The 23,708-nt window shown below is 45.6% G+C and overlaps 1 protein-coding gene across 1 annotated transcript in view; it reads left to right on the plus strand.

The window, feature by feature from the left end:
* Nucleotides 1-23,708, plus strand: part of CABLES1 (Cdk5 and Abl enzyme substrate 1) — a gene marked incomplete at its 5' end in the record, with an annotated part of 143,569 nt that overhangs the window by 63,384 nt on the left and 56,477 nt on the right. The window contains 2 exons of the mRNA XM_004387934.1: nt 4,936-5,007; nt 14,071-14,163. Of these exons, the coding sequence (XP_004387991.1) occupies nt 4,936-5,007; nt 14,071-14,163 (165 nt within the window). The remainder of the gene's footprint in view (nt 1-4,935; nt 5,008-14,070; nt 14,164-23,708) is intronic.

Raw genomic sequence — 23,708 nt, forward strand, 5'->3', positions numbered from 1 at the left:
TGTGTGTGTAGTTAGAATTTTGTTCTACATTTTTCTCCAGCCCTGTCCTTATTTTGATCCCTGTCAGCACAGTCAGTGGTGGTGGCCAGGTACCATCTAGTTATGCTGGACTCAGTCTGGTGGATGTTGTGGTAGTTGTGGTCCATTAGTCTTTTGGACTAATCTTTCCCTTGTGTCTTTGGTTTTCTTTATTCTCCTTTGCTGCAGATGGGGTGAGACCAGTAGAGTATCTTAGATGGCCGCTCACAGGCTTTTAAGACCCCAGACGCTACTCACCAAAGTAGAATGTAGAACATTTCCTGTATAAACTATGTTATGCCAATTGAGCTACACGTTCCCCGAGACCAAGAAATTTTACCTTCATTTTTGAAGGATAGTTTTGCTGAGTATAGTATACTTGGTTGACAGTTTTTTTTTTTTTTTTTCAGCACTTTAAATATATCATTGTATTATCTTCTGGCCTCCAGTGTTTCTAAGGAAAAATTGGCACTTAATCTTACTGGGGATCCTTTGTATGTGACTGATTTTTCTCTCAATGCTTTCAGGATTCTCTATCTTTAATTTTTGAGAGACTAACTGTGATGTGTCTTGGTGTATATCTCTTTGGATTTATCCTGCTTGGGGTTCTGTAAGCTTCTTGGATTTGTAGATTCATGTCTTTTGTTAGATTGGGGAAATTTTCTGTCATTATTCATATATTCTTCCCCTCCCTTCCTCTCATCTTCTTCTGGAATTCTCATTGTGTGTATATTAGGTCTCTTGTTGCCCCATAATTCCATTAAACTGTGCTGAGCCTCTTTGAGCCTCCGTTCTTGTTAGTCTTCAGCATCTGTAATTTTCACTGTTTTGTCCTCTAGTTCACTGATTCTTTCTTTTGCAGGATTAAATCTGTTGGTAAGTCCTTCTGTTGTGTTTCTTATTTCGGTTGTCCCTTTCATTTGCAATATCTCTCTTTTTAGATCCTCATTTTGTTTTTACATTACTTTCCTTATTTCTTTTAGCTTTTTGTCTAGGTTTCCTTTTAGTTCTTTAATTGTATTTAATGTTGTTGTAATATATTCTTCCTTTTTTTTTTTATTTTTGTCATTATTTGGCCATCCCTAGATGTACTTTTATTCCCTTTGTCATGTTCATTTGGAAGGGCCATTGTTTCTCTTTTCTTTGTGTATCTTGTGATTTTTTGTTGGACATTAAAATTTTCAAGGGTGTTAACCTCCTCAGTGTTCTCCAGTATTTGGTGTTTTTGCCTGCACCTCTTCTGTAAGAAACTCTTAGGTAGGCAGGTCTTTCAGCCTTTGCTTACCATTTTCTCTCCCTCTCTGTGATAGCTTCTTCTCTCTCCCTGGTTTAATTGGGATTCAAAAGTTCCAGATCTCATTTTTCATCTTTCAGTCTCTCCCAAACTCACCAGAGAACATGCTGTGGTTAGTCTGCCCACCAGCGGGCATCACCACTCAGGCGAGATATTATGTACTAATCAATATGTCCACCAGGGTGTGCCATCCCCCTCTCCGGTTATTACTCCCTTCCCTTCTCTGTTTTTGCAACCCTGTTTTTAGTCGGAAAACCTACACCCAGCAGGACCCCTTTGGGGCGGGGCGTTACCCTTTGGTTTTACCCAAGGTTTCCTTCCCTGCTCTGTGGGGGCTGCTTATATCTGATCTGGCATTCAGGGGAAGCACAGGCCAACTTTCCTCTGTTTCTGGAGGACTAGGGGCTGGTACTCCCCAGAAGGTCCTCTGAGAAATCTGTCTTGTTAGTTTTAGAGCCCCAGTGGCCCTATGGTGGTTGAGGGAGCAGTCTCTACTTAGGCAACCCACTTCGTGACTCCACTGTAGGGTACTCTCTGTAGGAGTTCGTACCAGTCCAGCAGCTGACGGTTACTGGTTGGGGGAGGGATAGTCATAATCCCGAGGAGCTCTGCCTTGTTGTTATCAGATCCCACCCTGTAGTATGTTTGCTGTGGGTATAGCCTCCACTCAAGATGCCTGCTCCCTAGCACACAGCAGCCTCAGTCAGCAGTCCTCAGTGCCAACTGTAAGGGGGAGCAGATGGACCCAAACTGATCCTCAGGGGCATCTGTCCTGTTGGTTTCAGAGGCCTGAGCTATGAGGTGCACAGGGAGGCAGGTAGAGTTCTGACCATGGGAGCAGACTCCACTGCGATGACCTTCTTTAGTAGTTTGCTGCAGCCTGGCAACCAACAATTACCAGGAGGTGAAGGAGGTATTATACTCTGGTCAGATTCCCATGGAAATCTGCCTTGTTGCTATCAGAGTCCCCCTAGTAGATTTTTGGCTATGAGTGCAGCCTCCACTCCAGACTCCTGCTTCCTAACACACATCAGCCTCAGCCAGCAATCCTCAGTGTCAACTGTAAGTGTGGGCAGCCTAACTGTAATTGACTGTCAGGGTAGTTTGTCCTATTGGTTTCAGAGTCTATAGCTATGGGCTGCCCAGGGATCCAGGTAGAGTGCTGATATGGGAGCCGATTCCACTGCAGGACTTCTCTGTAACAATTCATAACTGGCTTGCAATTGACAGTGTCTGGGTGGGGGAGGGCCTGTCATGCTCCAAATGGACCTCCAGGGAGGTCTGCCTGGTTGCCATCCAGACCCTCCCTATAGTATGATGGCTGTGGGTGTAGCCGCCACTAAAGATTCCTGCTTTTTAGCACACAACAGCTTCAGTCAGCAGTCCTCAGCACTGACCGAAAGTGGGAGCAGACAGACCTAAACTTATTCCCTGGGAGGTTCTGTTGGTTTCGGAGGCCTGAGCTATGGGGTGCGCAGGAAGGTAGGTAGAGCGTTTACTATGAGAGTAGACTCCACTGTATGGCCTTCTGTAGCATTTCACAGGAGGCTTGCAGCCATCGGTGTAACTTCAGATAGACCCCCAGGGAGGTCTTCCTTGTTGCTATCAGAGTCCCCCCTAGAGTATGTTGGCTCTGGGTGTAGCTGCCACTAAAGATGCCTGCTTCTTAGCACACAGCAGCCTCAGTCAGCAGTCTTCAGCACTGATCGATAGGGGGAGCAGATAGACCAGAACTGACCCCTGAGGAGGTCTGTCCTGGTGGTTTCAGGGGTCTGATCCCTTTAGTGCTCAGGGGACAGGTAGAGTGTTGACTGTGAGAATAGACTCCACTGCATGGGCCTTCTTTTGCAATTCATAGTAGGCTTGCAGCAGTGTCTAGGTGGGGAAGGTACTGGCACACTCCAAACAGACCCCCGTTGTTGATTTTAGGGCAGAAATTTGGGGTCGTGTCTCTTTGTACAGGCAGGGGCTGTAGTGGTTAGGGAATCAGGCTCTTTTTCTGGGTCCACTGCACCAGTTCACGGCAGCTGGCAGCCCACGTGGCTGAGGGAGTGGCAGCGATGGTGGGAGAAGCGAAGCGATTTTCCCATTGTATGCGACTCATTGTTGATTTGTTGATTCTTGCCTGTCTGCAGTTCCCTGCTTCTTTCCTTGGCTCCCAGATTCTGATTCCAAGTCCCTCAAAGGCGAACATCATTTCCTTTTTGTATTTCTTGTTGTGTTTGTGGGGGAGGGTCGAAATGATAGTTTTTTTACACTGCCATCTTACCAGAATTCCATGATGAGCATTTAAAAAATTTAAAAAAGGATTTGGATATCAGAAGATTAAGAAAGCCTCTTGGAAAATTGATGAAAACCTTGAATAGTTTGCAAAAGTGACCTTTCTGCTTGTCTTATGAAAGTAAAACATGAAGCAACAGGTGTCAGGATAAGTTGGTCAGAAAAAGTACTCTCAAAACAAAAAAACAGTTGTTTTATTCTTCTGAGAATTAGAACATGGTTATAATTGCATGTTCTTAACCTAAATTTTGTCAAATGTAATACAAAATAGACTTATCTTCATAATTTTAGTCTCTCTTTTTTCTCCAAGGTAAAGACCCAGTCAAATTATTTTAAATACCCCTCCCCCCACCAAATCATGTCCTGTGAAGTGACAGCCCTTGTTTCAGATGGAGTTATCTTAAAGTTAACACTACCCCCACCTGCAGCCTGTACCACATATTCTCAGTTAACTAGAACCTATTCTTATTTCATGGAGCCCTGGTGGTGCAACGCTTAAGCACTCTGCTACTAACCAAAAGGTTGGTCGTTTGAACCCACCCAGTGGTTCCATAGGAGAATGACCTGGCGATCTGCTACCATAAAGATTACAGCCTAGAAAACCCTATAGGGGACTTCTACTCTGTCACATGGGGTCACTATGAGTCGAAAATCTACTTGATGGCACCAACGAGAACATTCCTTTTTCAGTCCATCAAAAGAAACTAAATTGAGGAGGTTTTGACAGGTGAAAGAGTTAACGTTTTGTTTAATCTTGTCTCAGTATTTATTCTTACTGGTCACCAAGAGACTCTCCCAAATGAATGATTTCTCCCTTATTTCTAGTTGCTTTTGAGATCATCCAGATACCAAAAAGGACAATAACAACATCAATGGGGGGTATCCAATAACTTTACTTTTTATTGCATTCTAGTGATTTTGAGGATTTTATTGAACATAGTTCTAAAATTCATTATTTCTTTTATCAGCTACCTGGTTCAGATCACTGTATTTAAGTACTCAACAGTATTGTCTAATGCTTTAAGAAAAACTGCATGCAGCGCCCAAGTTATTCTACATGTTACAAGAGACACCTTGACTTTTTTTGTTTTTTGGGGAGATTGCAGCATAAAAAGGGTCAGTAACTTTCCTAATCCCTGCAAAGAGGTCCTGTACCCAGGGGAGATGCTCAGCTTCAGCCTGGCGATAACTGCAAGGTGGACGGGGGCCTCCTCTTAAACACAGCTGTTGTCTGCTCATTTGTTTTAATGGACTTTACTTCTTAGAACAGCTTTAGGTTTGCAGCAATGTGTGATAATTTTTAAATGTACTTTTAACTCCTGGTTGTTTTCCTTTCTCTACAGACGTCGTCTCATCTCCCAGAGGTCTTCCTTGGAGACACTGGAAGATATTGAAGAGAATGCCCCTCTACGGAGGTAATTTTTCAGTGTTGCAATTATGTATGTGTGAACAGTTTGTCATACAATGTAGTAGCAAAAGTCTGATTTTTTTTTTTTAAGTTCTTGATATACAGAACTTTTAAAATGACAGTCTGAGCTCCAGGGACTGTGGAACATACTCCTAGTTTGAAACCCCAACTCTGAGGACCATTAGGAGTAGAAAACTATTCAGTCCCAATTATTTATTGCTGTTGTTAGCTACCATCGAGTCAGACCCCGACTCATGGCCACCCCACGCACAATGAAACGAAACACTGCCTGGTCCTGTGCCATCCCCCTGATTGGTTGTTCATTAGACCGTGGTGATCCATAACGTTTTCATTGGCTGATTTTCAGAAGCAGAGAGCCAGGCCCAGTTTGTGTGTTTATTTGGCTCCTTTTCCCCTTGGTGGTTTCCTTTTTGTTCTTTCTTGTTTTGAAAGCTGCTATTTAATGGAAGAAGAGCTGCTGATTTTCTCGGCCCTTTCCCCAGAAACAGCACTGTAGTTCCTTGTCCTGGACGAGGGACACCAATACTTATGACATCTGTCACTTCCCAGCTAGCTGCTGAGGAAGCTTGACTAGATAGTTGTGAGTGCTCCATTGGGCCCGAGAGTGTTCCAGTTCTCCCTCAGGATAGGAAAGTGCTGGCTGGGCATCTTTCTGGTGGCAGCAATTGCTGAGCTGTTCCGTGTCTCCACCTGACAGATGTTCCTCCTCTACCCTGAGCCTCTCTACTCTGCCCCTCCACCACCGGCCTGCCAGGCCCTCCTGGAGTGGAGGAGAAAATGCTCACATACTTGATCTCCTTGAATCCTCACTGCAGCCCTGAGCTAGGCAGCATCAGGGGCTTCCTGCTGCAGAAGGGGCCAAGAAGGTCTGCTGTGGCTTTCCCGGGTATGCGGGCAGGCAGCTGAGGAGGAGGGCCCTCCGAAGGGTTTGTGCACCCAATCCACTTGCATCAGCTCTTCAGCAGCCCACGTGCTTTGGCTGCCAATGGGAACTTGGGCTTGGCTCCTTCTCTGAGCCTGGGAGATGCTGATGTGGAAGGCAGCGTTTGTCCAGAGATACTGTGCTCTGCCTGGAGCTTAATCCTAGGTTGTAGGTGTTGACGTCATGCTCTACCTGTGAGAGTGGAGAGCAGAGTGAGCACAGACCGGCCTGGGATCTGAGTGAAGGCATCAGGGACTGTGAATCTCATCACCAACATTATTCTAAAGCGAAAGACCATGCCGAACAGCTGATAGCCACTGTCGAAGTCTTACATATTTTTGAAAACATGCATCCTCTAAACGGGGCAGTGGTGATTCAACGTTAGAGTTCTTGTCTTCCATGCAGGAGACACAGGTTTGATTCCTAGCTAATGCATCTCATGTGCAGCCACCACCCATCTGTCAGTGGAGGCTTGTATGTTTCTGTGACGCTGCACAGGTTTCAGTGGAGCTGCCAGACTAATACAGGCTAGGAAGAAAGGCCTGGTGATCCACTTCCGAAAATCAGCCAGTGAAAACCCTATGGATCACAATGGTCCGAGCCTCAACCAGTCGTGGGGATGGTGCAGGACTGGGCAGCGTTTCGTTCCATGGTGCGTGGGGTTGCCATGAATCGGGCAGACTCGATGGCAGATGACAACAACATGCCTCCCCTGGGACCATCTTAGGAGAAGTGGCATGTAGCTGCATGATGAGCGTGGCTCGGATACAGTCTTCTATTAGTCATTGTTCAGGGTTGGGAGAAGGCTTTCTCCTTGCTCTGCCAGTCAGCTGGCAGGAGTCGTACAAAAAGCTACATTAAGTCAAATTAGGGAGCTGGCTTGGGTCCAAAGTAACCAGTTAGCATGGAAGAGAAACCTCAGCCAGCACCGTGTGGCTTTGGTTTAGAGCAGGTAAGGTCATGTTCTGGCTAATCTCTCCTTCATCCCTGCCGCAGACAGGAAAATCAATAACTAAAACTCAGACGCCCCTGGTGTTTCAAGAGGCTTCTCAAAGCCAGTCATTTGAGCAGTGCCCTAACAGTGAGCCCAGGTGATTCAGGTTATAGGCTGAAAAAGGTTATTCCCGCCTCAGGGATTCCAGGACAGGGCTGTTGCGCCTCAGAACACAGGTATTATATTTTGAGACAGCTAAGGAGAGGCCCAAGCAGGACCTGGACGCTGTCTTCCTGGTCAGTGCCCTGTCACCCCTGCACCCCCTCCCCCGTCTTAGAATCGGCCCAGACCACCCTCTGCCCCTCTGCTTCTCAACTCTGTGATAGTACAAGTGTGTGGAGTAAGAAAGTCCTATCTGTCTTAACAGTGAGTTCATCCAAGTGATATTTACAGGATACTATGCTTCATTTGGAAACCCTGGTGGCGTAGTGGTTAAGAGCTACAGCTGCTAACCAAAAGGTCAGCTGTTTAAATCCACCAGGTACTCCTTGGAAACCCTATGGGGCAGTTCTACTCTGTCCTGTTGGGTCTCTATGAGTCGGAGTTGACTCGACGGCAGCGGGTTTGGGTTTTTTTTTTTTTTTTTTTTGTATACTTCATTTAAAGTGAATCTTCTTTACAGATGTTATTAAAAAATAAGTCAGAAATCGAGGGAATTGGGGCAGTTTTAGAAGTCTTTATCTCCCCAAATAGCTCTTTTTTTTTTTGAATTTTAAAAAACGTTCTGATATTTACTTAGAAACTTACTTGTTTCTAGGAAATGCAATTAGGATGGTATAAAGGGAAGGATATTAGTTTGAGAGGCCTTGGCCTGACTCTTTTACTAACTAGTTATGTGGCCTTGGAAAGTTCCTATAGCCTCTCTGGGGCCTCGGTTTTTCCATCTGTAAAATGGGAGGGTCAAATTGTCTGCTCTCTGGTGTCCTTTCCAGCTCCGTGATCTGCAAAATGAATGTACCAATAAGACACTGAAGTGTTTTGGGAACTGTGTGGGTGGAAGGCTATCAGCCAAACTTGCTTTTAAACTTAGCGCATTGAAGAGATTGCTCCAAGGCATCTATTAAAAACCTTTTGCGTAATTAAGTGTATCCTGTAATCAGCCCTGACAAGAAAAAAGCTAATCTTTCACTAAATTAGTTTTTAATTTGATTCTACCCTAATTTAATTTTTCATCACTTAAAATGTATGTTTTTAAATGCATATTTACGTTAATGGCATGCGGCTTCGAAATTAATTTGTTCTCTGCTTACCCTGCCCCAAACTGAGCACCCAGTATTCCAGTTTCCTTGGAATTGTTGCTAACCCCACAGTGTTCTTAATGCATTTCTTAGATTCCCTGGTGGTTTAGTTCAATGCTTAAAAAAAAAACAAAAAAACACAAAACAACAAGCAGCTTGCTGAATGGCGGTCTAGATTAAGCGTGTGCAGTTAGAAGTGAGGGCTGATATGGAAATAAAGACCTTTGTTAAGATTCCTTTTTAAAGTCTTGCTTTACTCTTGCAAGTCGTGGTTTGTTGGTTGGTTTGGCTTTTCCTGTATTCACCCAGAACTTCAATAATTGAGCATTTACACCGATAGGACTTATTTAGACTGAGGAGTTCTCCTTTTGCCTGAATATAAGGAATTAGGACATCTCGACTAGGCGCCCACAAAAACCTCGGTTTGTCTGTGGCAAAGGTGGTTGCTGTCACCACCTGCCTCGAGTTTTCCAGACTGTCTGGGTTAATGGGCGCTGGTGGCTGCAGCTGTTAAAGTGATTACTGCCTGGGCCTCCTTCCTGCACCGGCACGGATAGCCACCTGTGGCCCTTTAGCCGACTTCTGTTCCAGCAGAGGCATTTGGCACTCAGAGCTGAGGGCGGCAGCAGGTCTTTCTGACGGCATAGGAGGCAGGGAGAGTTTGGGGGCCGTCCCTCTGTGTTGGGGTGCATACCAGCTTCCAATTGCTGAGGGAAAGGTGCTGGAGTTTGCCAAGGTGGCAGTGTCCATGAGCCCCTGACCCCGATGGCAGCCTAGCCCTTGGCATGCTGCCCTCAGGTGGGGTGTCCCAGGAAGCGCTGCTGTTTGGGAAGAGGAGGGGGTGAGGGTCTGAGGAGACTCCTAAAACCTTAGTCCTATCCAGAAACCACACAGACATACCTTTGTGCTCTCAGAAAGTCTTCTCTCTTAAGCTGCCTTGTGTTTCTAGAACCTTCTGCTGTGTATGTGAGAGAGAGTAAGTGACAGTTGGGAACCCTGGGTGGCCCACAGATGGCAAGCAGTCCTTGTAGAGATAGAGCAGAGGCAGTACAGAGACCTGAGCCTGCTTTCAGAGAGCTGCCCCAAAAAGGCAGAGTGAAGCTCTAACCCCTTGAACCCTGAGCAGACCAATGCTGGGTTTGGAAGTTTGGAGGGGAGAATTGTTGGGCACTGTCCTCTGTTCCAACCCAAACTGAAGTCTATAAGAAGCATCTACTAAATGTGCTCTAACAGGACTTTACAAGTCTTTAAAAGAATCTTCATTTAAAACCAAGAGTTTAGGACCTCTAATAAGGGCTGCAGCCCTCGTGGCACAAAGATTAATTAAGTGCTTGGCCATTAACCAAAAGATGGGAGGTTTGAACCCACCAGCCGCTCCCTGGGAAAAATATATGACAGCCTTGGAAACCCTATGGGGCAGTTCTGCTCTGACCTGTAGGGTCACTATGACTCGGAATCGACTTGACAGCAGTGGTTTTTGTTTGTTTGTTTAATAAGGGCTACATGAGGCCTTGGTTGTTCAGTGATAGAACTGTCACTTTCCATGCGGGAGACCGTGTTCATTTCCCAGCCAATGCGCTTTATGCGCAGCCACCACTCGTCCGTCGGTGGAGGCTGATGTGTTACTATGATGTTGAACAGATTTTAGCAGAGCTTCCAGGCTAAGACAGACTAGAAAGAAAGGCCTGGTGATCTACTTCTGAAAATCAGCCAGTGAAAACCCTATGGATCACAACGGTCTGATCTGCCGCGGATCATAAGGATGGCATGGAACCAGGAAGCATTTCATTCCATTGTGTGGGGGTCTTCACGAATCAGGAGTGGAGAAGACTCGGTTGCAGCTAAAAACAACAATAAGGGCTGCACTTGAAGAATATAGGAGACAAAACAAAATATGAACCCTTCGTGTAGCTAATGGTCTGTTAATAACAACACTTGAAATTTGTATGTGAATGTGTGTGTATGTGTGCACACATATAAACATGAGTATTTGTATCTGAACATCTCTTGGCAGTTTATGAAGCTGTTATGTACATTATCACATTTAAACCTCCAACAGCGGCAGGGAGGGATCTGAAAGGAAAATAGCAGTGATAGGTCAGGAAGGTAGTGAGTTTGGGGTGGAGGCTGGGAGTAGCGTGGTTTCCGCTGAAGTTGCCGCAGGGTCACACAGACCTCAAAGGACTGTGGGCGCTGCTCCATGGTGGACAGGTAACTAGGAGTGAGGCTTTTCCCGCTCTGTACCCAGGGCCCATGACACCCGCTTTTCCTGACGAAAGCCGCCAAATATAACATGTTTGTGCCTTGACCTAAATTCGTTCACTTTAGTGTTACTTTTTCAAGTTTAAAATTACATTTTAAGGTGATGTTTCTTATCAAAAAAGAAGTTCAGCTCTCTCTGGGAGAGGGCTCCTAGTAAGGCTGGCCCTGAGGGGTGGGTGAGGGTGTGGTTGGTCTGGCCCCCCACACTGCCCTGTGCCTGAGGGTGTGCAGGCTGCTGCCGCCCCAGAACGTGGGGTGGGGGAAGGGCCAGATGAAGGTCTGACTTCTTGCAGGTGGGCCCAACCCTGCTGCAAAGAGACCACCACACCCTCCCCTCCTTCCCAAGCCTCACCCATCCTGCCAGCCCAGCCCTGCTGGTTCCTCCTCTGAGCCATCATCTTGGCTTGGGACCCCCACTCTTGTCTGCCAGGAGGTGTCAGAGCCATCACCCTTCTGCTGCTGGAAGCTCTTAGGAGCTGGGGCAGTGGAGCCAGGAGTAGGGAAGAGAAGTCTGTGGAGTGAAGGGCTCTGTCTCAGGCAGCAGCCAGGAGAGCAGGAGCTGAGACAGGACGGGTAGGAGGTGGGGAGGCTGCCCCTGGACCAGGCCAGGGCAGAGCTGGGCGCATCCCAGGCCCCCTGAAACAGAGATGGGCTTGGGTTTAGGAGTGTAAAAATGGCGTGGGGGTGGCATCTGACCTCCTCTAACTTCACAAGGGGGAAGGAAAATCAAAGTCAATAGCCCAAGGCTGATTCCTATGAGACAGAGGTCAGACATGCCTCCTCTCTCCCCCATCTTTACCAATTCTGACACCAACCATCCCTCCCACGGCACTCCCTACTTCTCTGCTGGGTTCAATAATTCATTGCAATGGCCACACAGAACTCATACGCAATACTCATGATTATAGAGTTTATTAGAGAAGTAACAAGTTACAGTTCAGGTTGAGGAACACTCAGGATACAGTTCTTCCATCAGGACAGCCTCTTCCCAGCTATGCTCACAGGCATGCCTCTCCCTGGCCCTCAGCCTCTGCTCTGCTCGAGCAAGTGTTACAAAGCTCTTTTACTTCTTCCAGTAAGTGCCCAGAGGCACCCCAGTCTGCCATTAAGGCTCAGCCCAAAGGCACTCAGCTTTCTCACTCCATGGGCCAGGAAGCCCACTGTGTCATTTCCTGCTGGTCTCTCCTGCTGCCATTTCTCTGCCACTGCTTCTCACCGTCTTCACTGTTAGAGCCCTCTGTCTCTGTCTCTCTTTCTCTGTCTCCAGGTTCAGTGCAGGGATCCCAGGTCCAAGGGACACACTCCACTCTTGGCTCTTCTTCCTTGGTAGTGGTGGGATCCTCTTCCTTTCTACCTCTGGGATGGCTCATTTCAAGCCCAGCAGGATGGTGAAAGTGATTAATCCCCTTGGTGGACCACAATTACCCTATTTGCACAGTCCCACCCAATCACTTGGTAGGGGTTACAAGACCGTGTCGAGACAGGCCACTCAAAAGTGATCCATCGCACGGGAAGCGTATCCCACCATTTACTAGTGCTGTGGCCTTGAGGAAGTTACCTAACCTCTCTGAGCCCCAGTTTCTTCATCTGTGTACAGTAGGGATAGTGATGTTTACCTCACAGGGTTTTTGTAAGGGTTAAATAAGATAACAGATACAAAATGCTTGGTACACAGAAGGCACTGAATACATGTTAGTTCCCTCCTTCCCACTAATCCCACTTAGAAAACTTAGTGACATTATTTTCAGATCATCATTTGTAATGGTTAGTGTTCCTGCCTTATGGTCTGTCCTTCAGGGGGAGCACCAGCAGGGCCTGGGATGAGGTTTTCCTGATTGTAAGTGGAATTAAGTTTCTCCTCACACGTGATGATATGTTGTTTGCGGTGTCCACTGTAGGGAGGCCCGTGCTTGCCCTGCCCTGACAGGAAGGCAAGACTATAGCATGGAAATAGAAAGAGCTGGAGTGAGAAGCGTTGCCCTTTCACTGTAGCCAAACGTGAACCAGTCAGTGGTTTTGCAGCTGCACCTGGCAGTGATGAGGTGGTATGTGTGTAGTAGGGCCTGAGACGAGAGGTGGCCTTCTTAAGATGGAGTCTCCTCAGAAATGCCCAGAAACACCAGCAGCTTTTCATATAGTCCTCAGAAAAATTGGAACTATCCTGTTCTAAGATCCCAGAGAGGCCTTGAGTTTGAGGGTTTCCCTCAGCCCAGTGGCTTCACTTTGGGGAACTCCTACTGTGAAGGTCAGTCCCCCACTCCTTTGTGGTACTACAGGCATGATGTGGGGTCGCTGTCCTGCTCCTGGGGGTGGGGCAGGGAACACGGAGCAGGGAAGGGCCTCTCTGCCTCCTTCCCTGGCCCTGCCTCAGAGGTTCTGGGAGTCTCGGCCTCTGTATGTCTCACAAAGTTCACAGATAACAGCACCATCGGGGCTGGGGCTGGGGGATGTGCAAGGCCTAACCTCCCAGAAATGAGCCCTTGTGGGCCAGCAGAGATTGGAGTTACTGTGCTTGTTCCCCAATCCTGTTCTCAAACGTGCCCTTATACCCCCACTTTCCCTTCCCGGTGCCTCCTTGTTGAATCATCACGTTACAGGTTTAGCGGAAGCCTGTAAGTTCGGAGCTGGCCCTGGATGCTCAGGGCTGACTTGGGTGACGTCCCAGGCACTGCTATCAGGGATTCACTTTCTGAAGCGTCAGGTCATGGGTACCCACGGAGGAGGGCAGGAGCCAGCTCTGGGGGCCCATGGTCAGAAAGGTTTAACTAAAAAAATTAGGTAGCAAAAAATCAAGATAGAAAAGGCACAGCTCTCTGTCTCAAGAAAAGACCAAACTTCGGCTCTTCTTTTAGGGTATTTTGCCCCCCCCCCCACCTTTTTTTAAAATAGTTTTGTAGCTTAGAATTTGCCAGGTAATTTTGAAAATAATGTACACAAATAAGATCCAATCAGCCTGTGATCTGGTCTGTCAGTCCTGTAGTGCAAGGAAATGTATATTCTGGGGCGGGAGGAAGAATACTTTGGATTCAAGTCACTTATTTCAACAAGTATTTATTTAAAATATATCTTTCAACAAAGCAACCAGCCAGGTAGGTATCTGATTCTCGTTCACATCAAAACTGACTATCCAGGCATACTCACACAGAGAGTCAAGGCAACTGTCCAGGTAATTCAGGCCAAAATCTTGCTACTGAAGAAAAATGATTTAGGGTTGTTTTTAAAACTGAATTTTCCAGTGTTTTTTTTTCTTCCTAAATCCTTTAAATTTACAGTTTTTGGTCCCATTTGCCATTGTTGATCCAGAATAGTTCTTTTTAAGACAACAGTAAAGAATAATGTATTTGGAATCTGTGTAGGTTATGTTATTGTAACTGGGGGCAAGAGTTTTCATTCGCTGGTTTTTCGAGACCCATATAAAATATCTCAGTGTTATCAAGGAAGTTGTCTGTCACTGGGCTTTTTTTTTTAACACTTCCTTGCTCCCCGGCGTATTGTCTTATTATTCCTGCTGACTCCTGCCTGCCTTGGGGTGACTCAAACCATTTGTCTGGTCTTTCCTTCCTGCCTTTGTGTGGAGATGTCTCAGCTGTCCAACAAGCAACTGACTGTTTTTTAAATGGCTCTATTTTTCAGATGTCGAACTCTCTCAGGTTCGCCCAGACCAAAGAATTTTAAGAAGATTCATTTTATCAAGAACATGCGGCAACATGATACCAGGAACGGCAGGTACTACACAAACAGAAGTGGCCCTGCCAGCTTTCCTGCCGAGGAGGAGCCGGGTGGACTGGGGTGGGGAAGGGAAGAGAGAGAGGGAAAGGGGGTGCTGTTTTAATTGCCAGGCCTCAGCAGAGTTAAACTCACACTTTATTTTTTTTAATATTCTATTTTTTGTTGTCAAAAATATGCAGAGCAAAAAAATACACCAATTCAACAATTTCTACATCTACAATTCAGTGACATTGATTGTCTTCTTCAAGTTGTGCAACCATTCTCACCCTCTTTTTCCAAATTGTTCCTCCACTGTTAACATAAACTCACTGCCCCCTAAGCTTCCTATTTAAACCTACACTTTTAATATGAACAGGATCCCCTGTAACCTTCCTAAGCAAAATATTTCCATCTCACCCCCACCAGAATTGCCAAAAGGAGTCCATATAAAATCATGCTCCCTATTGGAGCCCTGGTTGCTCAGTGGTTAAGGCTGCTAACCCAAAAGTCGACAGTTCAAATCCACCAGCTGCTCCTTGGAAACCCTATAAGGCAGTTCTCCTCTGTCCTATAGGGTCAGTATGAGTTAGAATTGACTTGATGGCAGCGGGTTTGGTTTGGTTAATGGCAGCTCCGGGCTTGGTGAGACTTTTAAATTCACAACAAACTGAATTTTTCATAGTATATTTTTACAGAAAAGTTTGACCAGGAGCACAGGGTTTTTTGTTTTTGTTTGTTTTTTCCCCTCTGTGTTGCTTTCTTGGTTTTTGTTTTATTTTTTCACCAGGGCTCTATGCTCTGGTAAATAACCACCCCACCAGACCTGTGGTTTTGGTGCTGGCTTTGATGACCGTCTAGGAGAGTAGAGTCACAGCTTTGCCACCACTTTCTTCCTCTGCGCTGATTCCAATCCTGGGCCTGCTGACATCGGGACTACGTGCTTCTCTAGCACTTCAGTGGCTCTTGGGGGAAGGCTATTAAATGAAAACTATTATGGTTGAAATTTACATTACAGTTATATTAAAACCCTCCTGACGACAAATAGATCAGTATCATTGTTGCCTACATGCTTAGATTGAACGGCAGAGTCTGTTCATCTCAGCCTGGCTGCATCAAGGACAGAGCTCCAGGAACTCTGGGTCCCCTGATGCTCCCAAATTCTGTGGCTCTGTGACCCTTTCAAACAGCCCCCCTGTGGTAGCCTGTGATCTGGGTTGTGGTTTCACTGGAACTGGTGAGTCCGGGATGCTGCCTTGGAGAGGAGGACTGCCACAAAGACCGTTTTGTTTGATCTCCTCCTGATTCATGGAAGGCCATCTGGTCCCCACTAATCCTCTTTAATCCATGCAGAATGAAAATGGCCAAAAAGTCTTTTAGTCAGACTCCTGGAGTGATTCAGGCTCACAATTACTGCAATTTGACGGTGCAAAATACACTCTACCACCTGTGTAACATTAACAGTTACAGTTTTTAAAGGCTTGTTTTCTTGAAGTTCATATCGTTTAAAATTAAAAAAAAAAAAAAAAACCTGCCATGGGTAGGGAACTGAATTTTATAGCTATTGCAGTGGTTCCAGAATAGCAAAACTGAGCTCTCTTCAAATAATTGTTATGTAGTCACTGTAAGGAGCCCTGGTGGTACAGTGGTTAAGACCTCAGCTACTAACCAAAATCTCAGCAGTTCAAATCCACCAGCCGCTTCTTGGAAACTCTGTGGGGCAGTTCTACTCTGTCTTATAGGGTCATTATGAGTCAGAATCGACTAAACAACAATGGGTTTTAGTCACGTGTATTCATATTTTAAGTATATTTAGCTAAATTTTATGTAACTTTTGTCTACTAAATAGAATGTTCTGAATTTCTCTCTTTTGCCTTTACTCTCACTGCCTGTCAGTTAGAATGATCGTGCCTTATTCACTTAACCACAGTTTGTTCTTTTCTTTTGAGGCTCACTCATACTGAATCCAAACCTTACGTATGCCATTTTTAGTATAACTATGCATCATTTATTTACATTTGTGTTTTTGTCTGTAATCTAACCGTAAAATAAACATAGAAAGACTTTAATTCCTAAATAAAATCAATGACAAAGCCAAAGGAATGAGCCCAATTGTTGGTATTCCACCACCACCCTAGGTGCTATCAAGGACGCAAAGTCAGATTATTACCTGGCATGGTTCTATAGTGAGAGGACGTAGTTAATAAAAGATTTGGATTAATGGGATTGCTCAAGTACATTGCAGAACCGCCTTCCCAGGCACGCCCTGGACCCAGGAGCAACATAAACAGTCAGGAAAGCATGTAGTTGCTTGCTATTTCACTGGGGAGTCCTCAGAAGGAGCCAAGAGGGACTGTTAGCTTATCGGCAGATCTGAGAACTGGGATTTCGGGCAGGGAAGAGATCTGAGAGCTGTGTGGGAACTAGAGGCCACAGGCCTGAGGTGGTGGCCAGTTGTCTCTGCCCCAGGTGAAAGCTGGTTTTCCTGTGTGAAATGAAGATGAAAGGCTGGAGGTGCTCCCCTTCCTCCCTCAGTTTATTGGCCAGGCTGGACTGTTCCTAGGCAGATGAAGGAACCCGGAGGAAGCCAGAAAGAAAGACGACCATTTCTGAAGTGACAGAAGGAAGTTGTGGTCAAGAGCCTGATGAAGGGGAGGATGTGGCCCAGCCTTTCCAGAGAGAAGAATCACCCCTACCGCACAGAGCAGCAGGAGTGAGTTCTCCTGATGGAGGATGGCCTGGGATGTTTGGATGAATCATCAGCTGATGCTGCCCTCTTAGCAGGCGGCAGAAGAGATCCTGGGTCCTTCTCAGAGGGAGGGACGGTGTGATGACTGGGGATCTCTGATTCCCACCTCAGGTGCACAGAGACGCCTGTGCAACACCAGTGTGAGAGGGGTGCGTTCCTGCAGCAAGTATTTGAGTCTCTGCTCAGGTTTGCCTTCCCACATGAGGGAGCAGTTTACGGCGAAGTCTGGAAGGACTTATTGGAGAATTTGAAATTCTAGGATGAAAACTGAATGGCCTGAGTGTACAGCTGGTATGTCTGCCTCCTCTTGTCCCCAAGGAAGAGAGACTGGAAGAGGGCCATGGAGGTGAGTATGTGGAGCCTTCACACACATGCCCCCACCTGCCAGGCCTGCAGCAGACACCCTCGCAGCCTGGGGTCTCAGTCACTGCCTACCCCACCACGGCTGTGCCAGGTCCTGAGTCTCCTTGTGACCTCTGGCTATCGCAGGCCAGCCCTGGCCCCCTGGCTGTTCTGTCCTGGAAGGCTCTGGCGTTGAGGCTCCCAGGCCTGCTGAGAGGTGATAGAAGAGCCTGAACTGAGGAGGGTTTGGGCCCCCAGTCTCAGCAGGGATGAGGGTGCCACTCCCAAAACAAGTGGGGAGCATCTGTCATGAGACTCAATGCCTGACCTGACCATGAGTTTTAAGCACAATTTTGAAATACCAAAAAAACCCCAAACCCATTGTCATCAAGTCAATTTCCAATCATAGCGGCTCTATAGGATAGAGTATAACTGCCCCGTAGTGTTTCCAAGGAGCAGCTGGTGGATTCGAACTGCCGACCTTTTGGTTAGCAGCTGAGCTCTTAACCACTGAACCATCAGGGCTGCTATGGGTCAGAATCGACTTGATGGCAGTGACTTTTAATTTTGAAATATGAAGGAAAAAAAATATTAAAACTGAGAAATACATACAATAAAAGACAATACTTGGGGCAAAACAAAAGGCATCATGACCAGTAATATCAGGGTAGCTGCTTGAAGTAAACCTTGGGGCTCAGATGGCTCTGTGTATACCTGTCGAGTCTGTCCACTTGACTCTGATATTGGAGGAACCCCAACTGGCCTGTGACAGTGGAAGCGAACACCTTCAATAGAAGCATCTGGTTCCAGTGGAGGATGGAGTCCACTTGAATAAAAGTCGTATTCATGTCTCTGGAGTCATTGAGTTCTGTGAGCTGGCATTGGAGCCATGCAGGAAGGCTTCTGTGTGGGGATGGAAGTCCAGAGAACGGAGCTGAGAGTGTTTGGGAGTCATGCTAGCCAGGGAGTGCTCCAAATAGAGCCAGGCATGCCATGAGCTCTTTCTTGGCCCTGCTGCCCATTTTGTCTCCTAGAAGATAGGGGAACAGTGAGGGGATGCTGCTGTCTATTCTAATTCTGCCTTAAAAAGGAAGACAGTTAGAGATGTGGAAGCTTAGGGCTCTTGGGGGAGGTCTTATAGTTGGAAAAGAAAGCAGTGCTTGGCTAGACTTTAGGAACAGAGGATCTCAGGAAGTTCAGACTATGAAGTGAATTCTTGTGGCTGGGACCAAATTGCCAAAAGAGATTATAAAATTAGGAGTGTCATAAGATGATAACGGGTACCAGGCGCTAAAGTAGTTTATATGCTTTGCTTCATTCAATCCTTAAGACAGCCGTATGAGGTAGGTATTATTATCATTGTGGTGGGCAGAAAAATGCCCCCTCTCAGAAGATGTTCATGTCCTGTCCCCAAACCTGTGACTATGTTATGTTAGATGGCAAGGGGGGATTCAGGTTGCTAATCAGCTGACCTTAAGATATAGGGAGATTATCCGTGTGGGCCCAGTGTAACCAAAAACAAACAAAAAACCAGATCGTTTGCCATCTAGTTGATTCAAGGGTCTTTGAAAGTGAAAGTGAGAGGCAGAAAAGTATGTGTAAGCATGATGCAGTGTGAGAAAGACTCAACCACCTGTTGTAGTTTTCAAGATGGAAGGGAGCTACGCGCCAAGGAATGCAGGCAGCCTCTAGAATCTGGAAAAGGCAGGATACAGATTCTTCCAGAAAAGAACACAGCCTTCCCGACACCTGGATTTTAGACCAGTGAGACCCATTTCAGAATTCTGACCTCCAGGACTGCAAGATCATAAATTTGTGTTGTTTTTAAGCCACTAATATTGTGGTAATTTGTTACAGGAGCCACAGGAAATGAAAACAGTCATCATCCCATTTTGCAGAGGAGGAAATTGGAATAAGCACACAGTTAAAAAGTAGGAGGTGGCATTCAGATCCAGGCATCTGATCCCAAAGCTCATCATTCTCTTAACTGAAGGGAGGAGTGGGAGATAAAGATCCATATATTGCAAGACAGCATATCATGGCGGTTTTTGAGATAACTCTTGATTGAATTCTGATTTTTAAAAATTATTCTAGCACAGAGTTTCTGTTTAGGGGGTTGAGAAAGTTTTGGAAATAGTCATAATGGTTGCGCAACATTGTGAATGCAATCAGTGCCGCTGAATTATACTTTGGAAAAATGACAAAAAAAATTTTTTTTAATTGTGCTTTAAGTGAAAGTTCACAATTCTGGTTAGTCTCTCATACAAAAATTTATACACACATTGTTATGTGACCCTTGTTGCACTCCCTATACTATGACAGCACACTCCTCCTTTCTACCCTGGATTTCCCATGTCCATTCAACCAGCTCCTGACCCTCTCTGCTTTCTCATCTCACCTCCAGACAGGAGCTGCCCATTTAGTCTCATGTATCTTCTTGAGCCAAGAAGCATACTCTTCACGAGTATCATAAAATGGCAAATTTTATGTTACATATATGTTTTGTTGGTGTTGTTAGGTGCCATTGAGTCAATTTTGACTCATAGCAACCTCATATGACAGAGTAGAACTGCCCCATAGGGTGTTCTGGGCTGTAATCTTTACAGGAGAATATCACCAGGTCTTTCTTGCTCGGAGCCGCTGGGTGGGTTTAAACTGCCAGTCTTTCAGTTAGCAGCTAAGTGTTTTAACCTTTGCACCACCAGAGCGCCTCTCTGTGTACGTTTTACCACAAAACAATTTTTTTTAATGTAACAAATGCAGAAAAGAAAAAAAAAATCGTTAGCCAAAGACCAATGACTAATAGAAGACTGGCTTAATTATGAGAATGGTGTGAGGGAGACTGAAATCTAGAGTGAACCCAGGATTGTTAAACAGAAGAGAAGCGCCAGTGATAGCCACGGGGTTTTTAAAACTCTTCAGAAGAGGAAGGGAAAGGATGGTGAACTTCTTGGCGTTGATGGCACAAGGTCAGCAGATGTCAGCTGCTGCTCGTTAACTTTTAGCTGCATCAGCAAGTATAACTGGGCAGTGTAGAATCGTTATTAAAGAGAGGAAATAAAGCCATGTGCTGGGTATAGTAAGCATTCTGTAAATCTTTGTTGACTAAATGAATAGAGAGACCTTTTAAAGAGTGTCTACCTTCAGGACTAGGGCCCAGGGAATGGAAAGAATTCAGAAATGCAAATAATCTTTAAAATGCCATGGACAAATGCATAGAGACAGAAGGTGATTAGTGGTTACCAAGGGCTAGGGAGAGTAGGGGGTGGGGAAGTATTGCTTAAGGGGTACCGAGTTTCTGTTGGGGAATGAAAAACATTTGGAAACAGTGATAGCAGTTGCACAACATGGGGAACATAATTAATGTCACTGAATTGTGCACTGAGAAATTCTTAAACGGCAAATGTTTCGTTATATACATTTTACCAAAAAAAAAAGAAGAAGAAAACCACCCTGGAGAATACAAGACATTCTCAATCTAATTTCAGGCAAATGTTAGGATTAAAAAAGTAAGGAGGCTGAGGTGGTAGCAGAGGGCAAGTCCTAATATTTGTAGACTAGCAAGCCTAGAGCTGATTGCTGGCAGGATTTTGGAATGGATGATTAAGCAGATGGTTTGTGTGCCTTTAGAAAAGAGTGTGGCAGTTGCTACCAGTCAACATGAGTTCACTCAGAAAAAGTCATGTTAAATTAACTCCATTTCCTTATTGATGAAATAACTAGGTTAGCAAATTAGCGGTATGCCATAGACATTACATTTCTAGATTTCAGCAAAATGTTGCAGCATGTCCCCATGGATAGGATGGTGGAAAGTGGGCTGGGTGATTGTGAAGCTGGAGTCCGGCTGACATTTACGAGCCAACCGTCATCAACCTGAAGGGAAGTTTAGGTAGGACAACACATGGTATTTATTCTCCTGGGCATTATCTCCTTTGCCATGCATGCCAGTGATTAGAGTGAAGGCCAGTAAGCATTGTTGTCCACCATATGGAAGGCCAGAATCAGGGAGAGAAGGAGAGGGAATAAGTGTTACAGAGGATGACCAAGACTCAGTTACTTCACCAGCTGGAAGTGCTAGACCCAGTTTACTGAGATTAAATGTAACCCAGGTAAATGTAACTTGGGTAGACAGTCAATTACAGTATAGGATAGAGACTTTTCAAAGTTCATATGAAAAACATGTTGGCATTTAGATGGACGGGGTGCTCCATAAAAGCTAACGAGGTGATGTAAATATGGAGAGAGCTAATTTTGCTTGTCCCAACAAAAATACAGTATTACAGAAATGCATCTTCCTTGCACTCAGCCAGGGACAGCCCTGTCCGTAGTACTGCAAGCAGCATGGATGTCATTTTAAGACATTGGATGTGTTTTAGGACAGTCCTGTTTGGGTGGACTCTGATTTTCCATGTCCCTTTCACGTGAAGGGCAGGAGGGATGACACGTTGTCAGTGACAACAGCCAGATCTTCTTCTGTATGATCTCATGAAACCGCTTGTGTATAAACAGCCATTTTTCTAGAAAGAGCTGTGTACATCCAGATGGAAGATGCCTAATAAAGCAATTCCTTAACTACACGTAGAATGCATGATACATGTGTTGAGTCTGTTGAGCAGATACTTACTGGACATCTGCTTTGTGCCAGGACTGTTTTTAGTGCTGGGGATGTATCAGTGACTATAACAGACAAAGACCCTGCTTCAAGGAGTACAGTCTAGTTGGGGGAGGCAGACAGTAAAAAATTAATGAGTGTATACTATGAGCGATGGCATACATGTGCTATGGAGAGAAGCTGAGGCAGCTGAGGGATTGGGAGTGTGGAGGCAGGGGCTGCTGGTGGCTGCAGGCTTCACTAATAGGGACACTTTGAACAGGGTTTGAAGGAGGTGAGGGAGTCAGCCTTGTGGCTCTCCTGGTAGGGAAGAGCATTCAGGGTGGAAGGGACAGCAATTGCAAAGACCCTGAGGCCGAGTGTTGTTGGGGTGTTGAGGAACTGTAGGAAAGTTCTTGTGGGTGGAGAGAGGAAGAGGGGAGGAGGAGATGAGACCTGGGAAGTTAGGGAGGTGGGGTGTGAGGACATCTGCCTTTACTGTGAGCAGGACCGGAGCTGTGGAGGGTGCTGGGCAGAGGAGGGACGGGGCCTGGCTTGCATTTGAATAGGATCAGTTTGACTGATCAAAAATCAGCCTCATCACAACTAGATGGTGTCTGGCTCCTACCAGCAACCGCTCTGACAGGGATCACAATAGAGGGTCTCAGACAGAGCTGGAGAAAAATGTAGAACAAAATTTTAACTCACAAAACAAAACAAAAAAACAGACTTATTGGTCTGAGAGAGACTGGAGAAACCCCGAGAGTATGGCCCCCGGACTCCCTTTTAACTCAGTGCTAAAGTCACTTCTGAGGTTCATCCTTCTATTAGACAGGCCCATAAAACAAAATGAGACTAACTGGGCACACCAGCCCAGAGACAAAGATGAGAAGGAAGGAGGGGACAGGAAATCTGGTAATAGGGAACCAAAGGTCAAGAAGGGGAGAGTGTTGACCTGTCATGGGCGTGGCAACCAATGTTACAAAACAATATGTGTACTAATTATTTAATGAGAAACTAATTTGCTCTGTAATCCTTCATCTAAAATACAATTTTTTTAAAAAATCCACCTTAAAAAAAAATACATATTTAGTTAACAAACAGTAGATTTGAGGAAGCTGGAAATAAAGCTCTCTGGCTGGATATACATGTTCTATAAAAAAAAAATCAGATGTGTGTCTATTGTCTTCTAAAAGAGGACATGTATTTCCCTATTTTTGCAGTTAATTATAAAGTGAATTTATTTTGAAATGAAATTCAAAAATGACTCAAGGTCTTTAAAACACTGTTCACAAATGTATGAGCCAGCCCTTTGTCTAGACAGACGGCGAGCAGCCCCAAGCTACGGCCTCTGAAATGGGCTTTTGAACTTCTTGTAACAGGGGTGTGAACTTCTCAGGTGGGAGCTGCCGTTCAGTTAGAGCCAGTTCCCATGAGCTCCAACCTGTGTCTTTGCGCTGGGAAGAGGAGGTTAAACGAAAGTGAAGACAGATGCAGTCCTTGGGAATAGGATATACCCTTGAAAATGTCAAACATTTAGAGCTTCACATGACCGAAGCCAGTTAGCTCCAACTGTGAGTTAAAAGCTGGCTGGTGGAACAGATTCATCAGAATGGACAATGAGTTCTAGCATGAAGACTGAAGACTAGCCAGCCAGTGGCCTCTCATGACATTAGTGTCTAGTGACCCTCATGGTCCCACTGGAAAAGGAGTTTTCCTTGTAGTACTTCCAGTTGTTGACATTCATCAATATTTGGGAGGGATAGGAAACAAGAGCCCTCGTTTCAAATGGGTGTATTCCCCCCTCAGGCACGCAGCTCGTATGGGTATCATGTGACATCCTTTTGAAGGCATCTGGTGTTTGAATGCCTGCTCTGTACACAA

This window comes from Trichechus manatus, unplaced genomic scaffold, assembly GCF_000243295.1.
Source record: "Trichechus manatus latirostris isolate Lorelei unplaced genomic scaffold, TriManLat1.0 scaffold00199, whole genome shotgun sequence".
Lineage (NCBI taxonomy): Eukaryota > Metazoa > Chordata > Mammalia > Sirenia > Trichechidae > Trichechus > Trichechus manatus.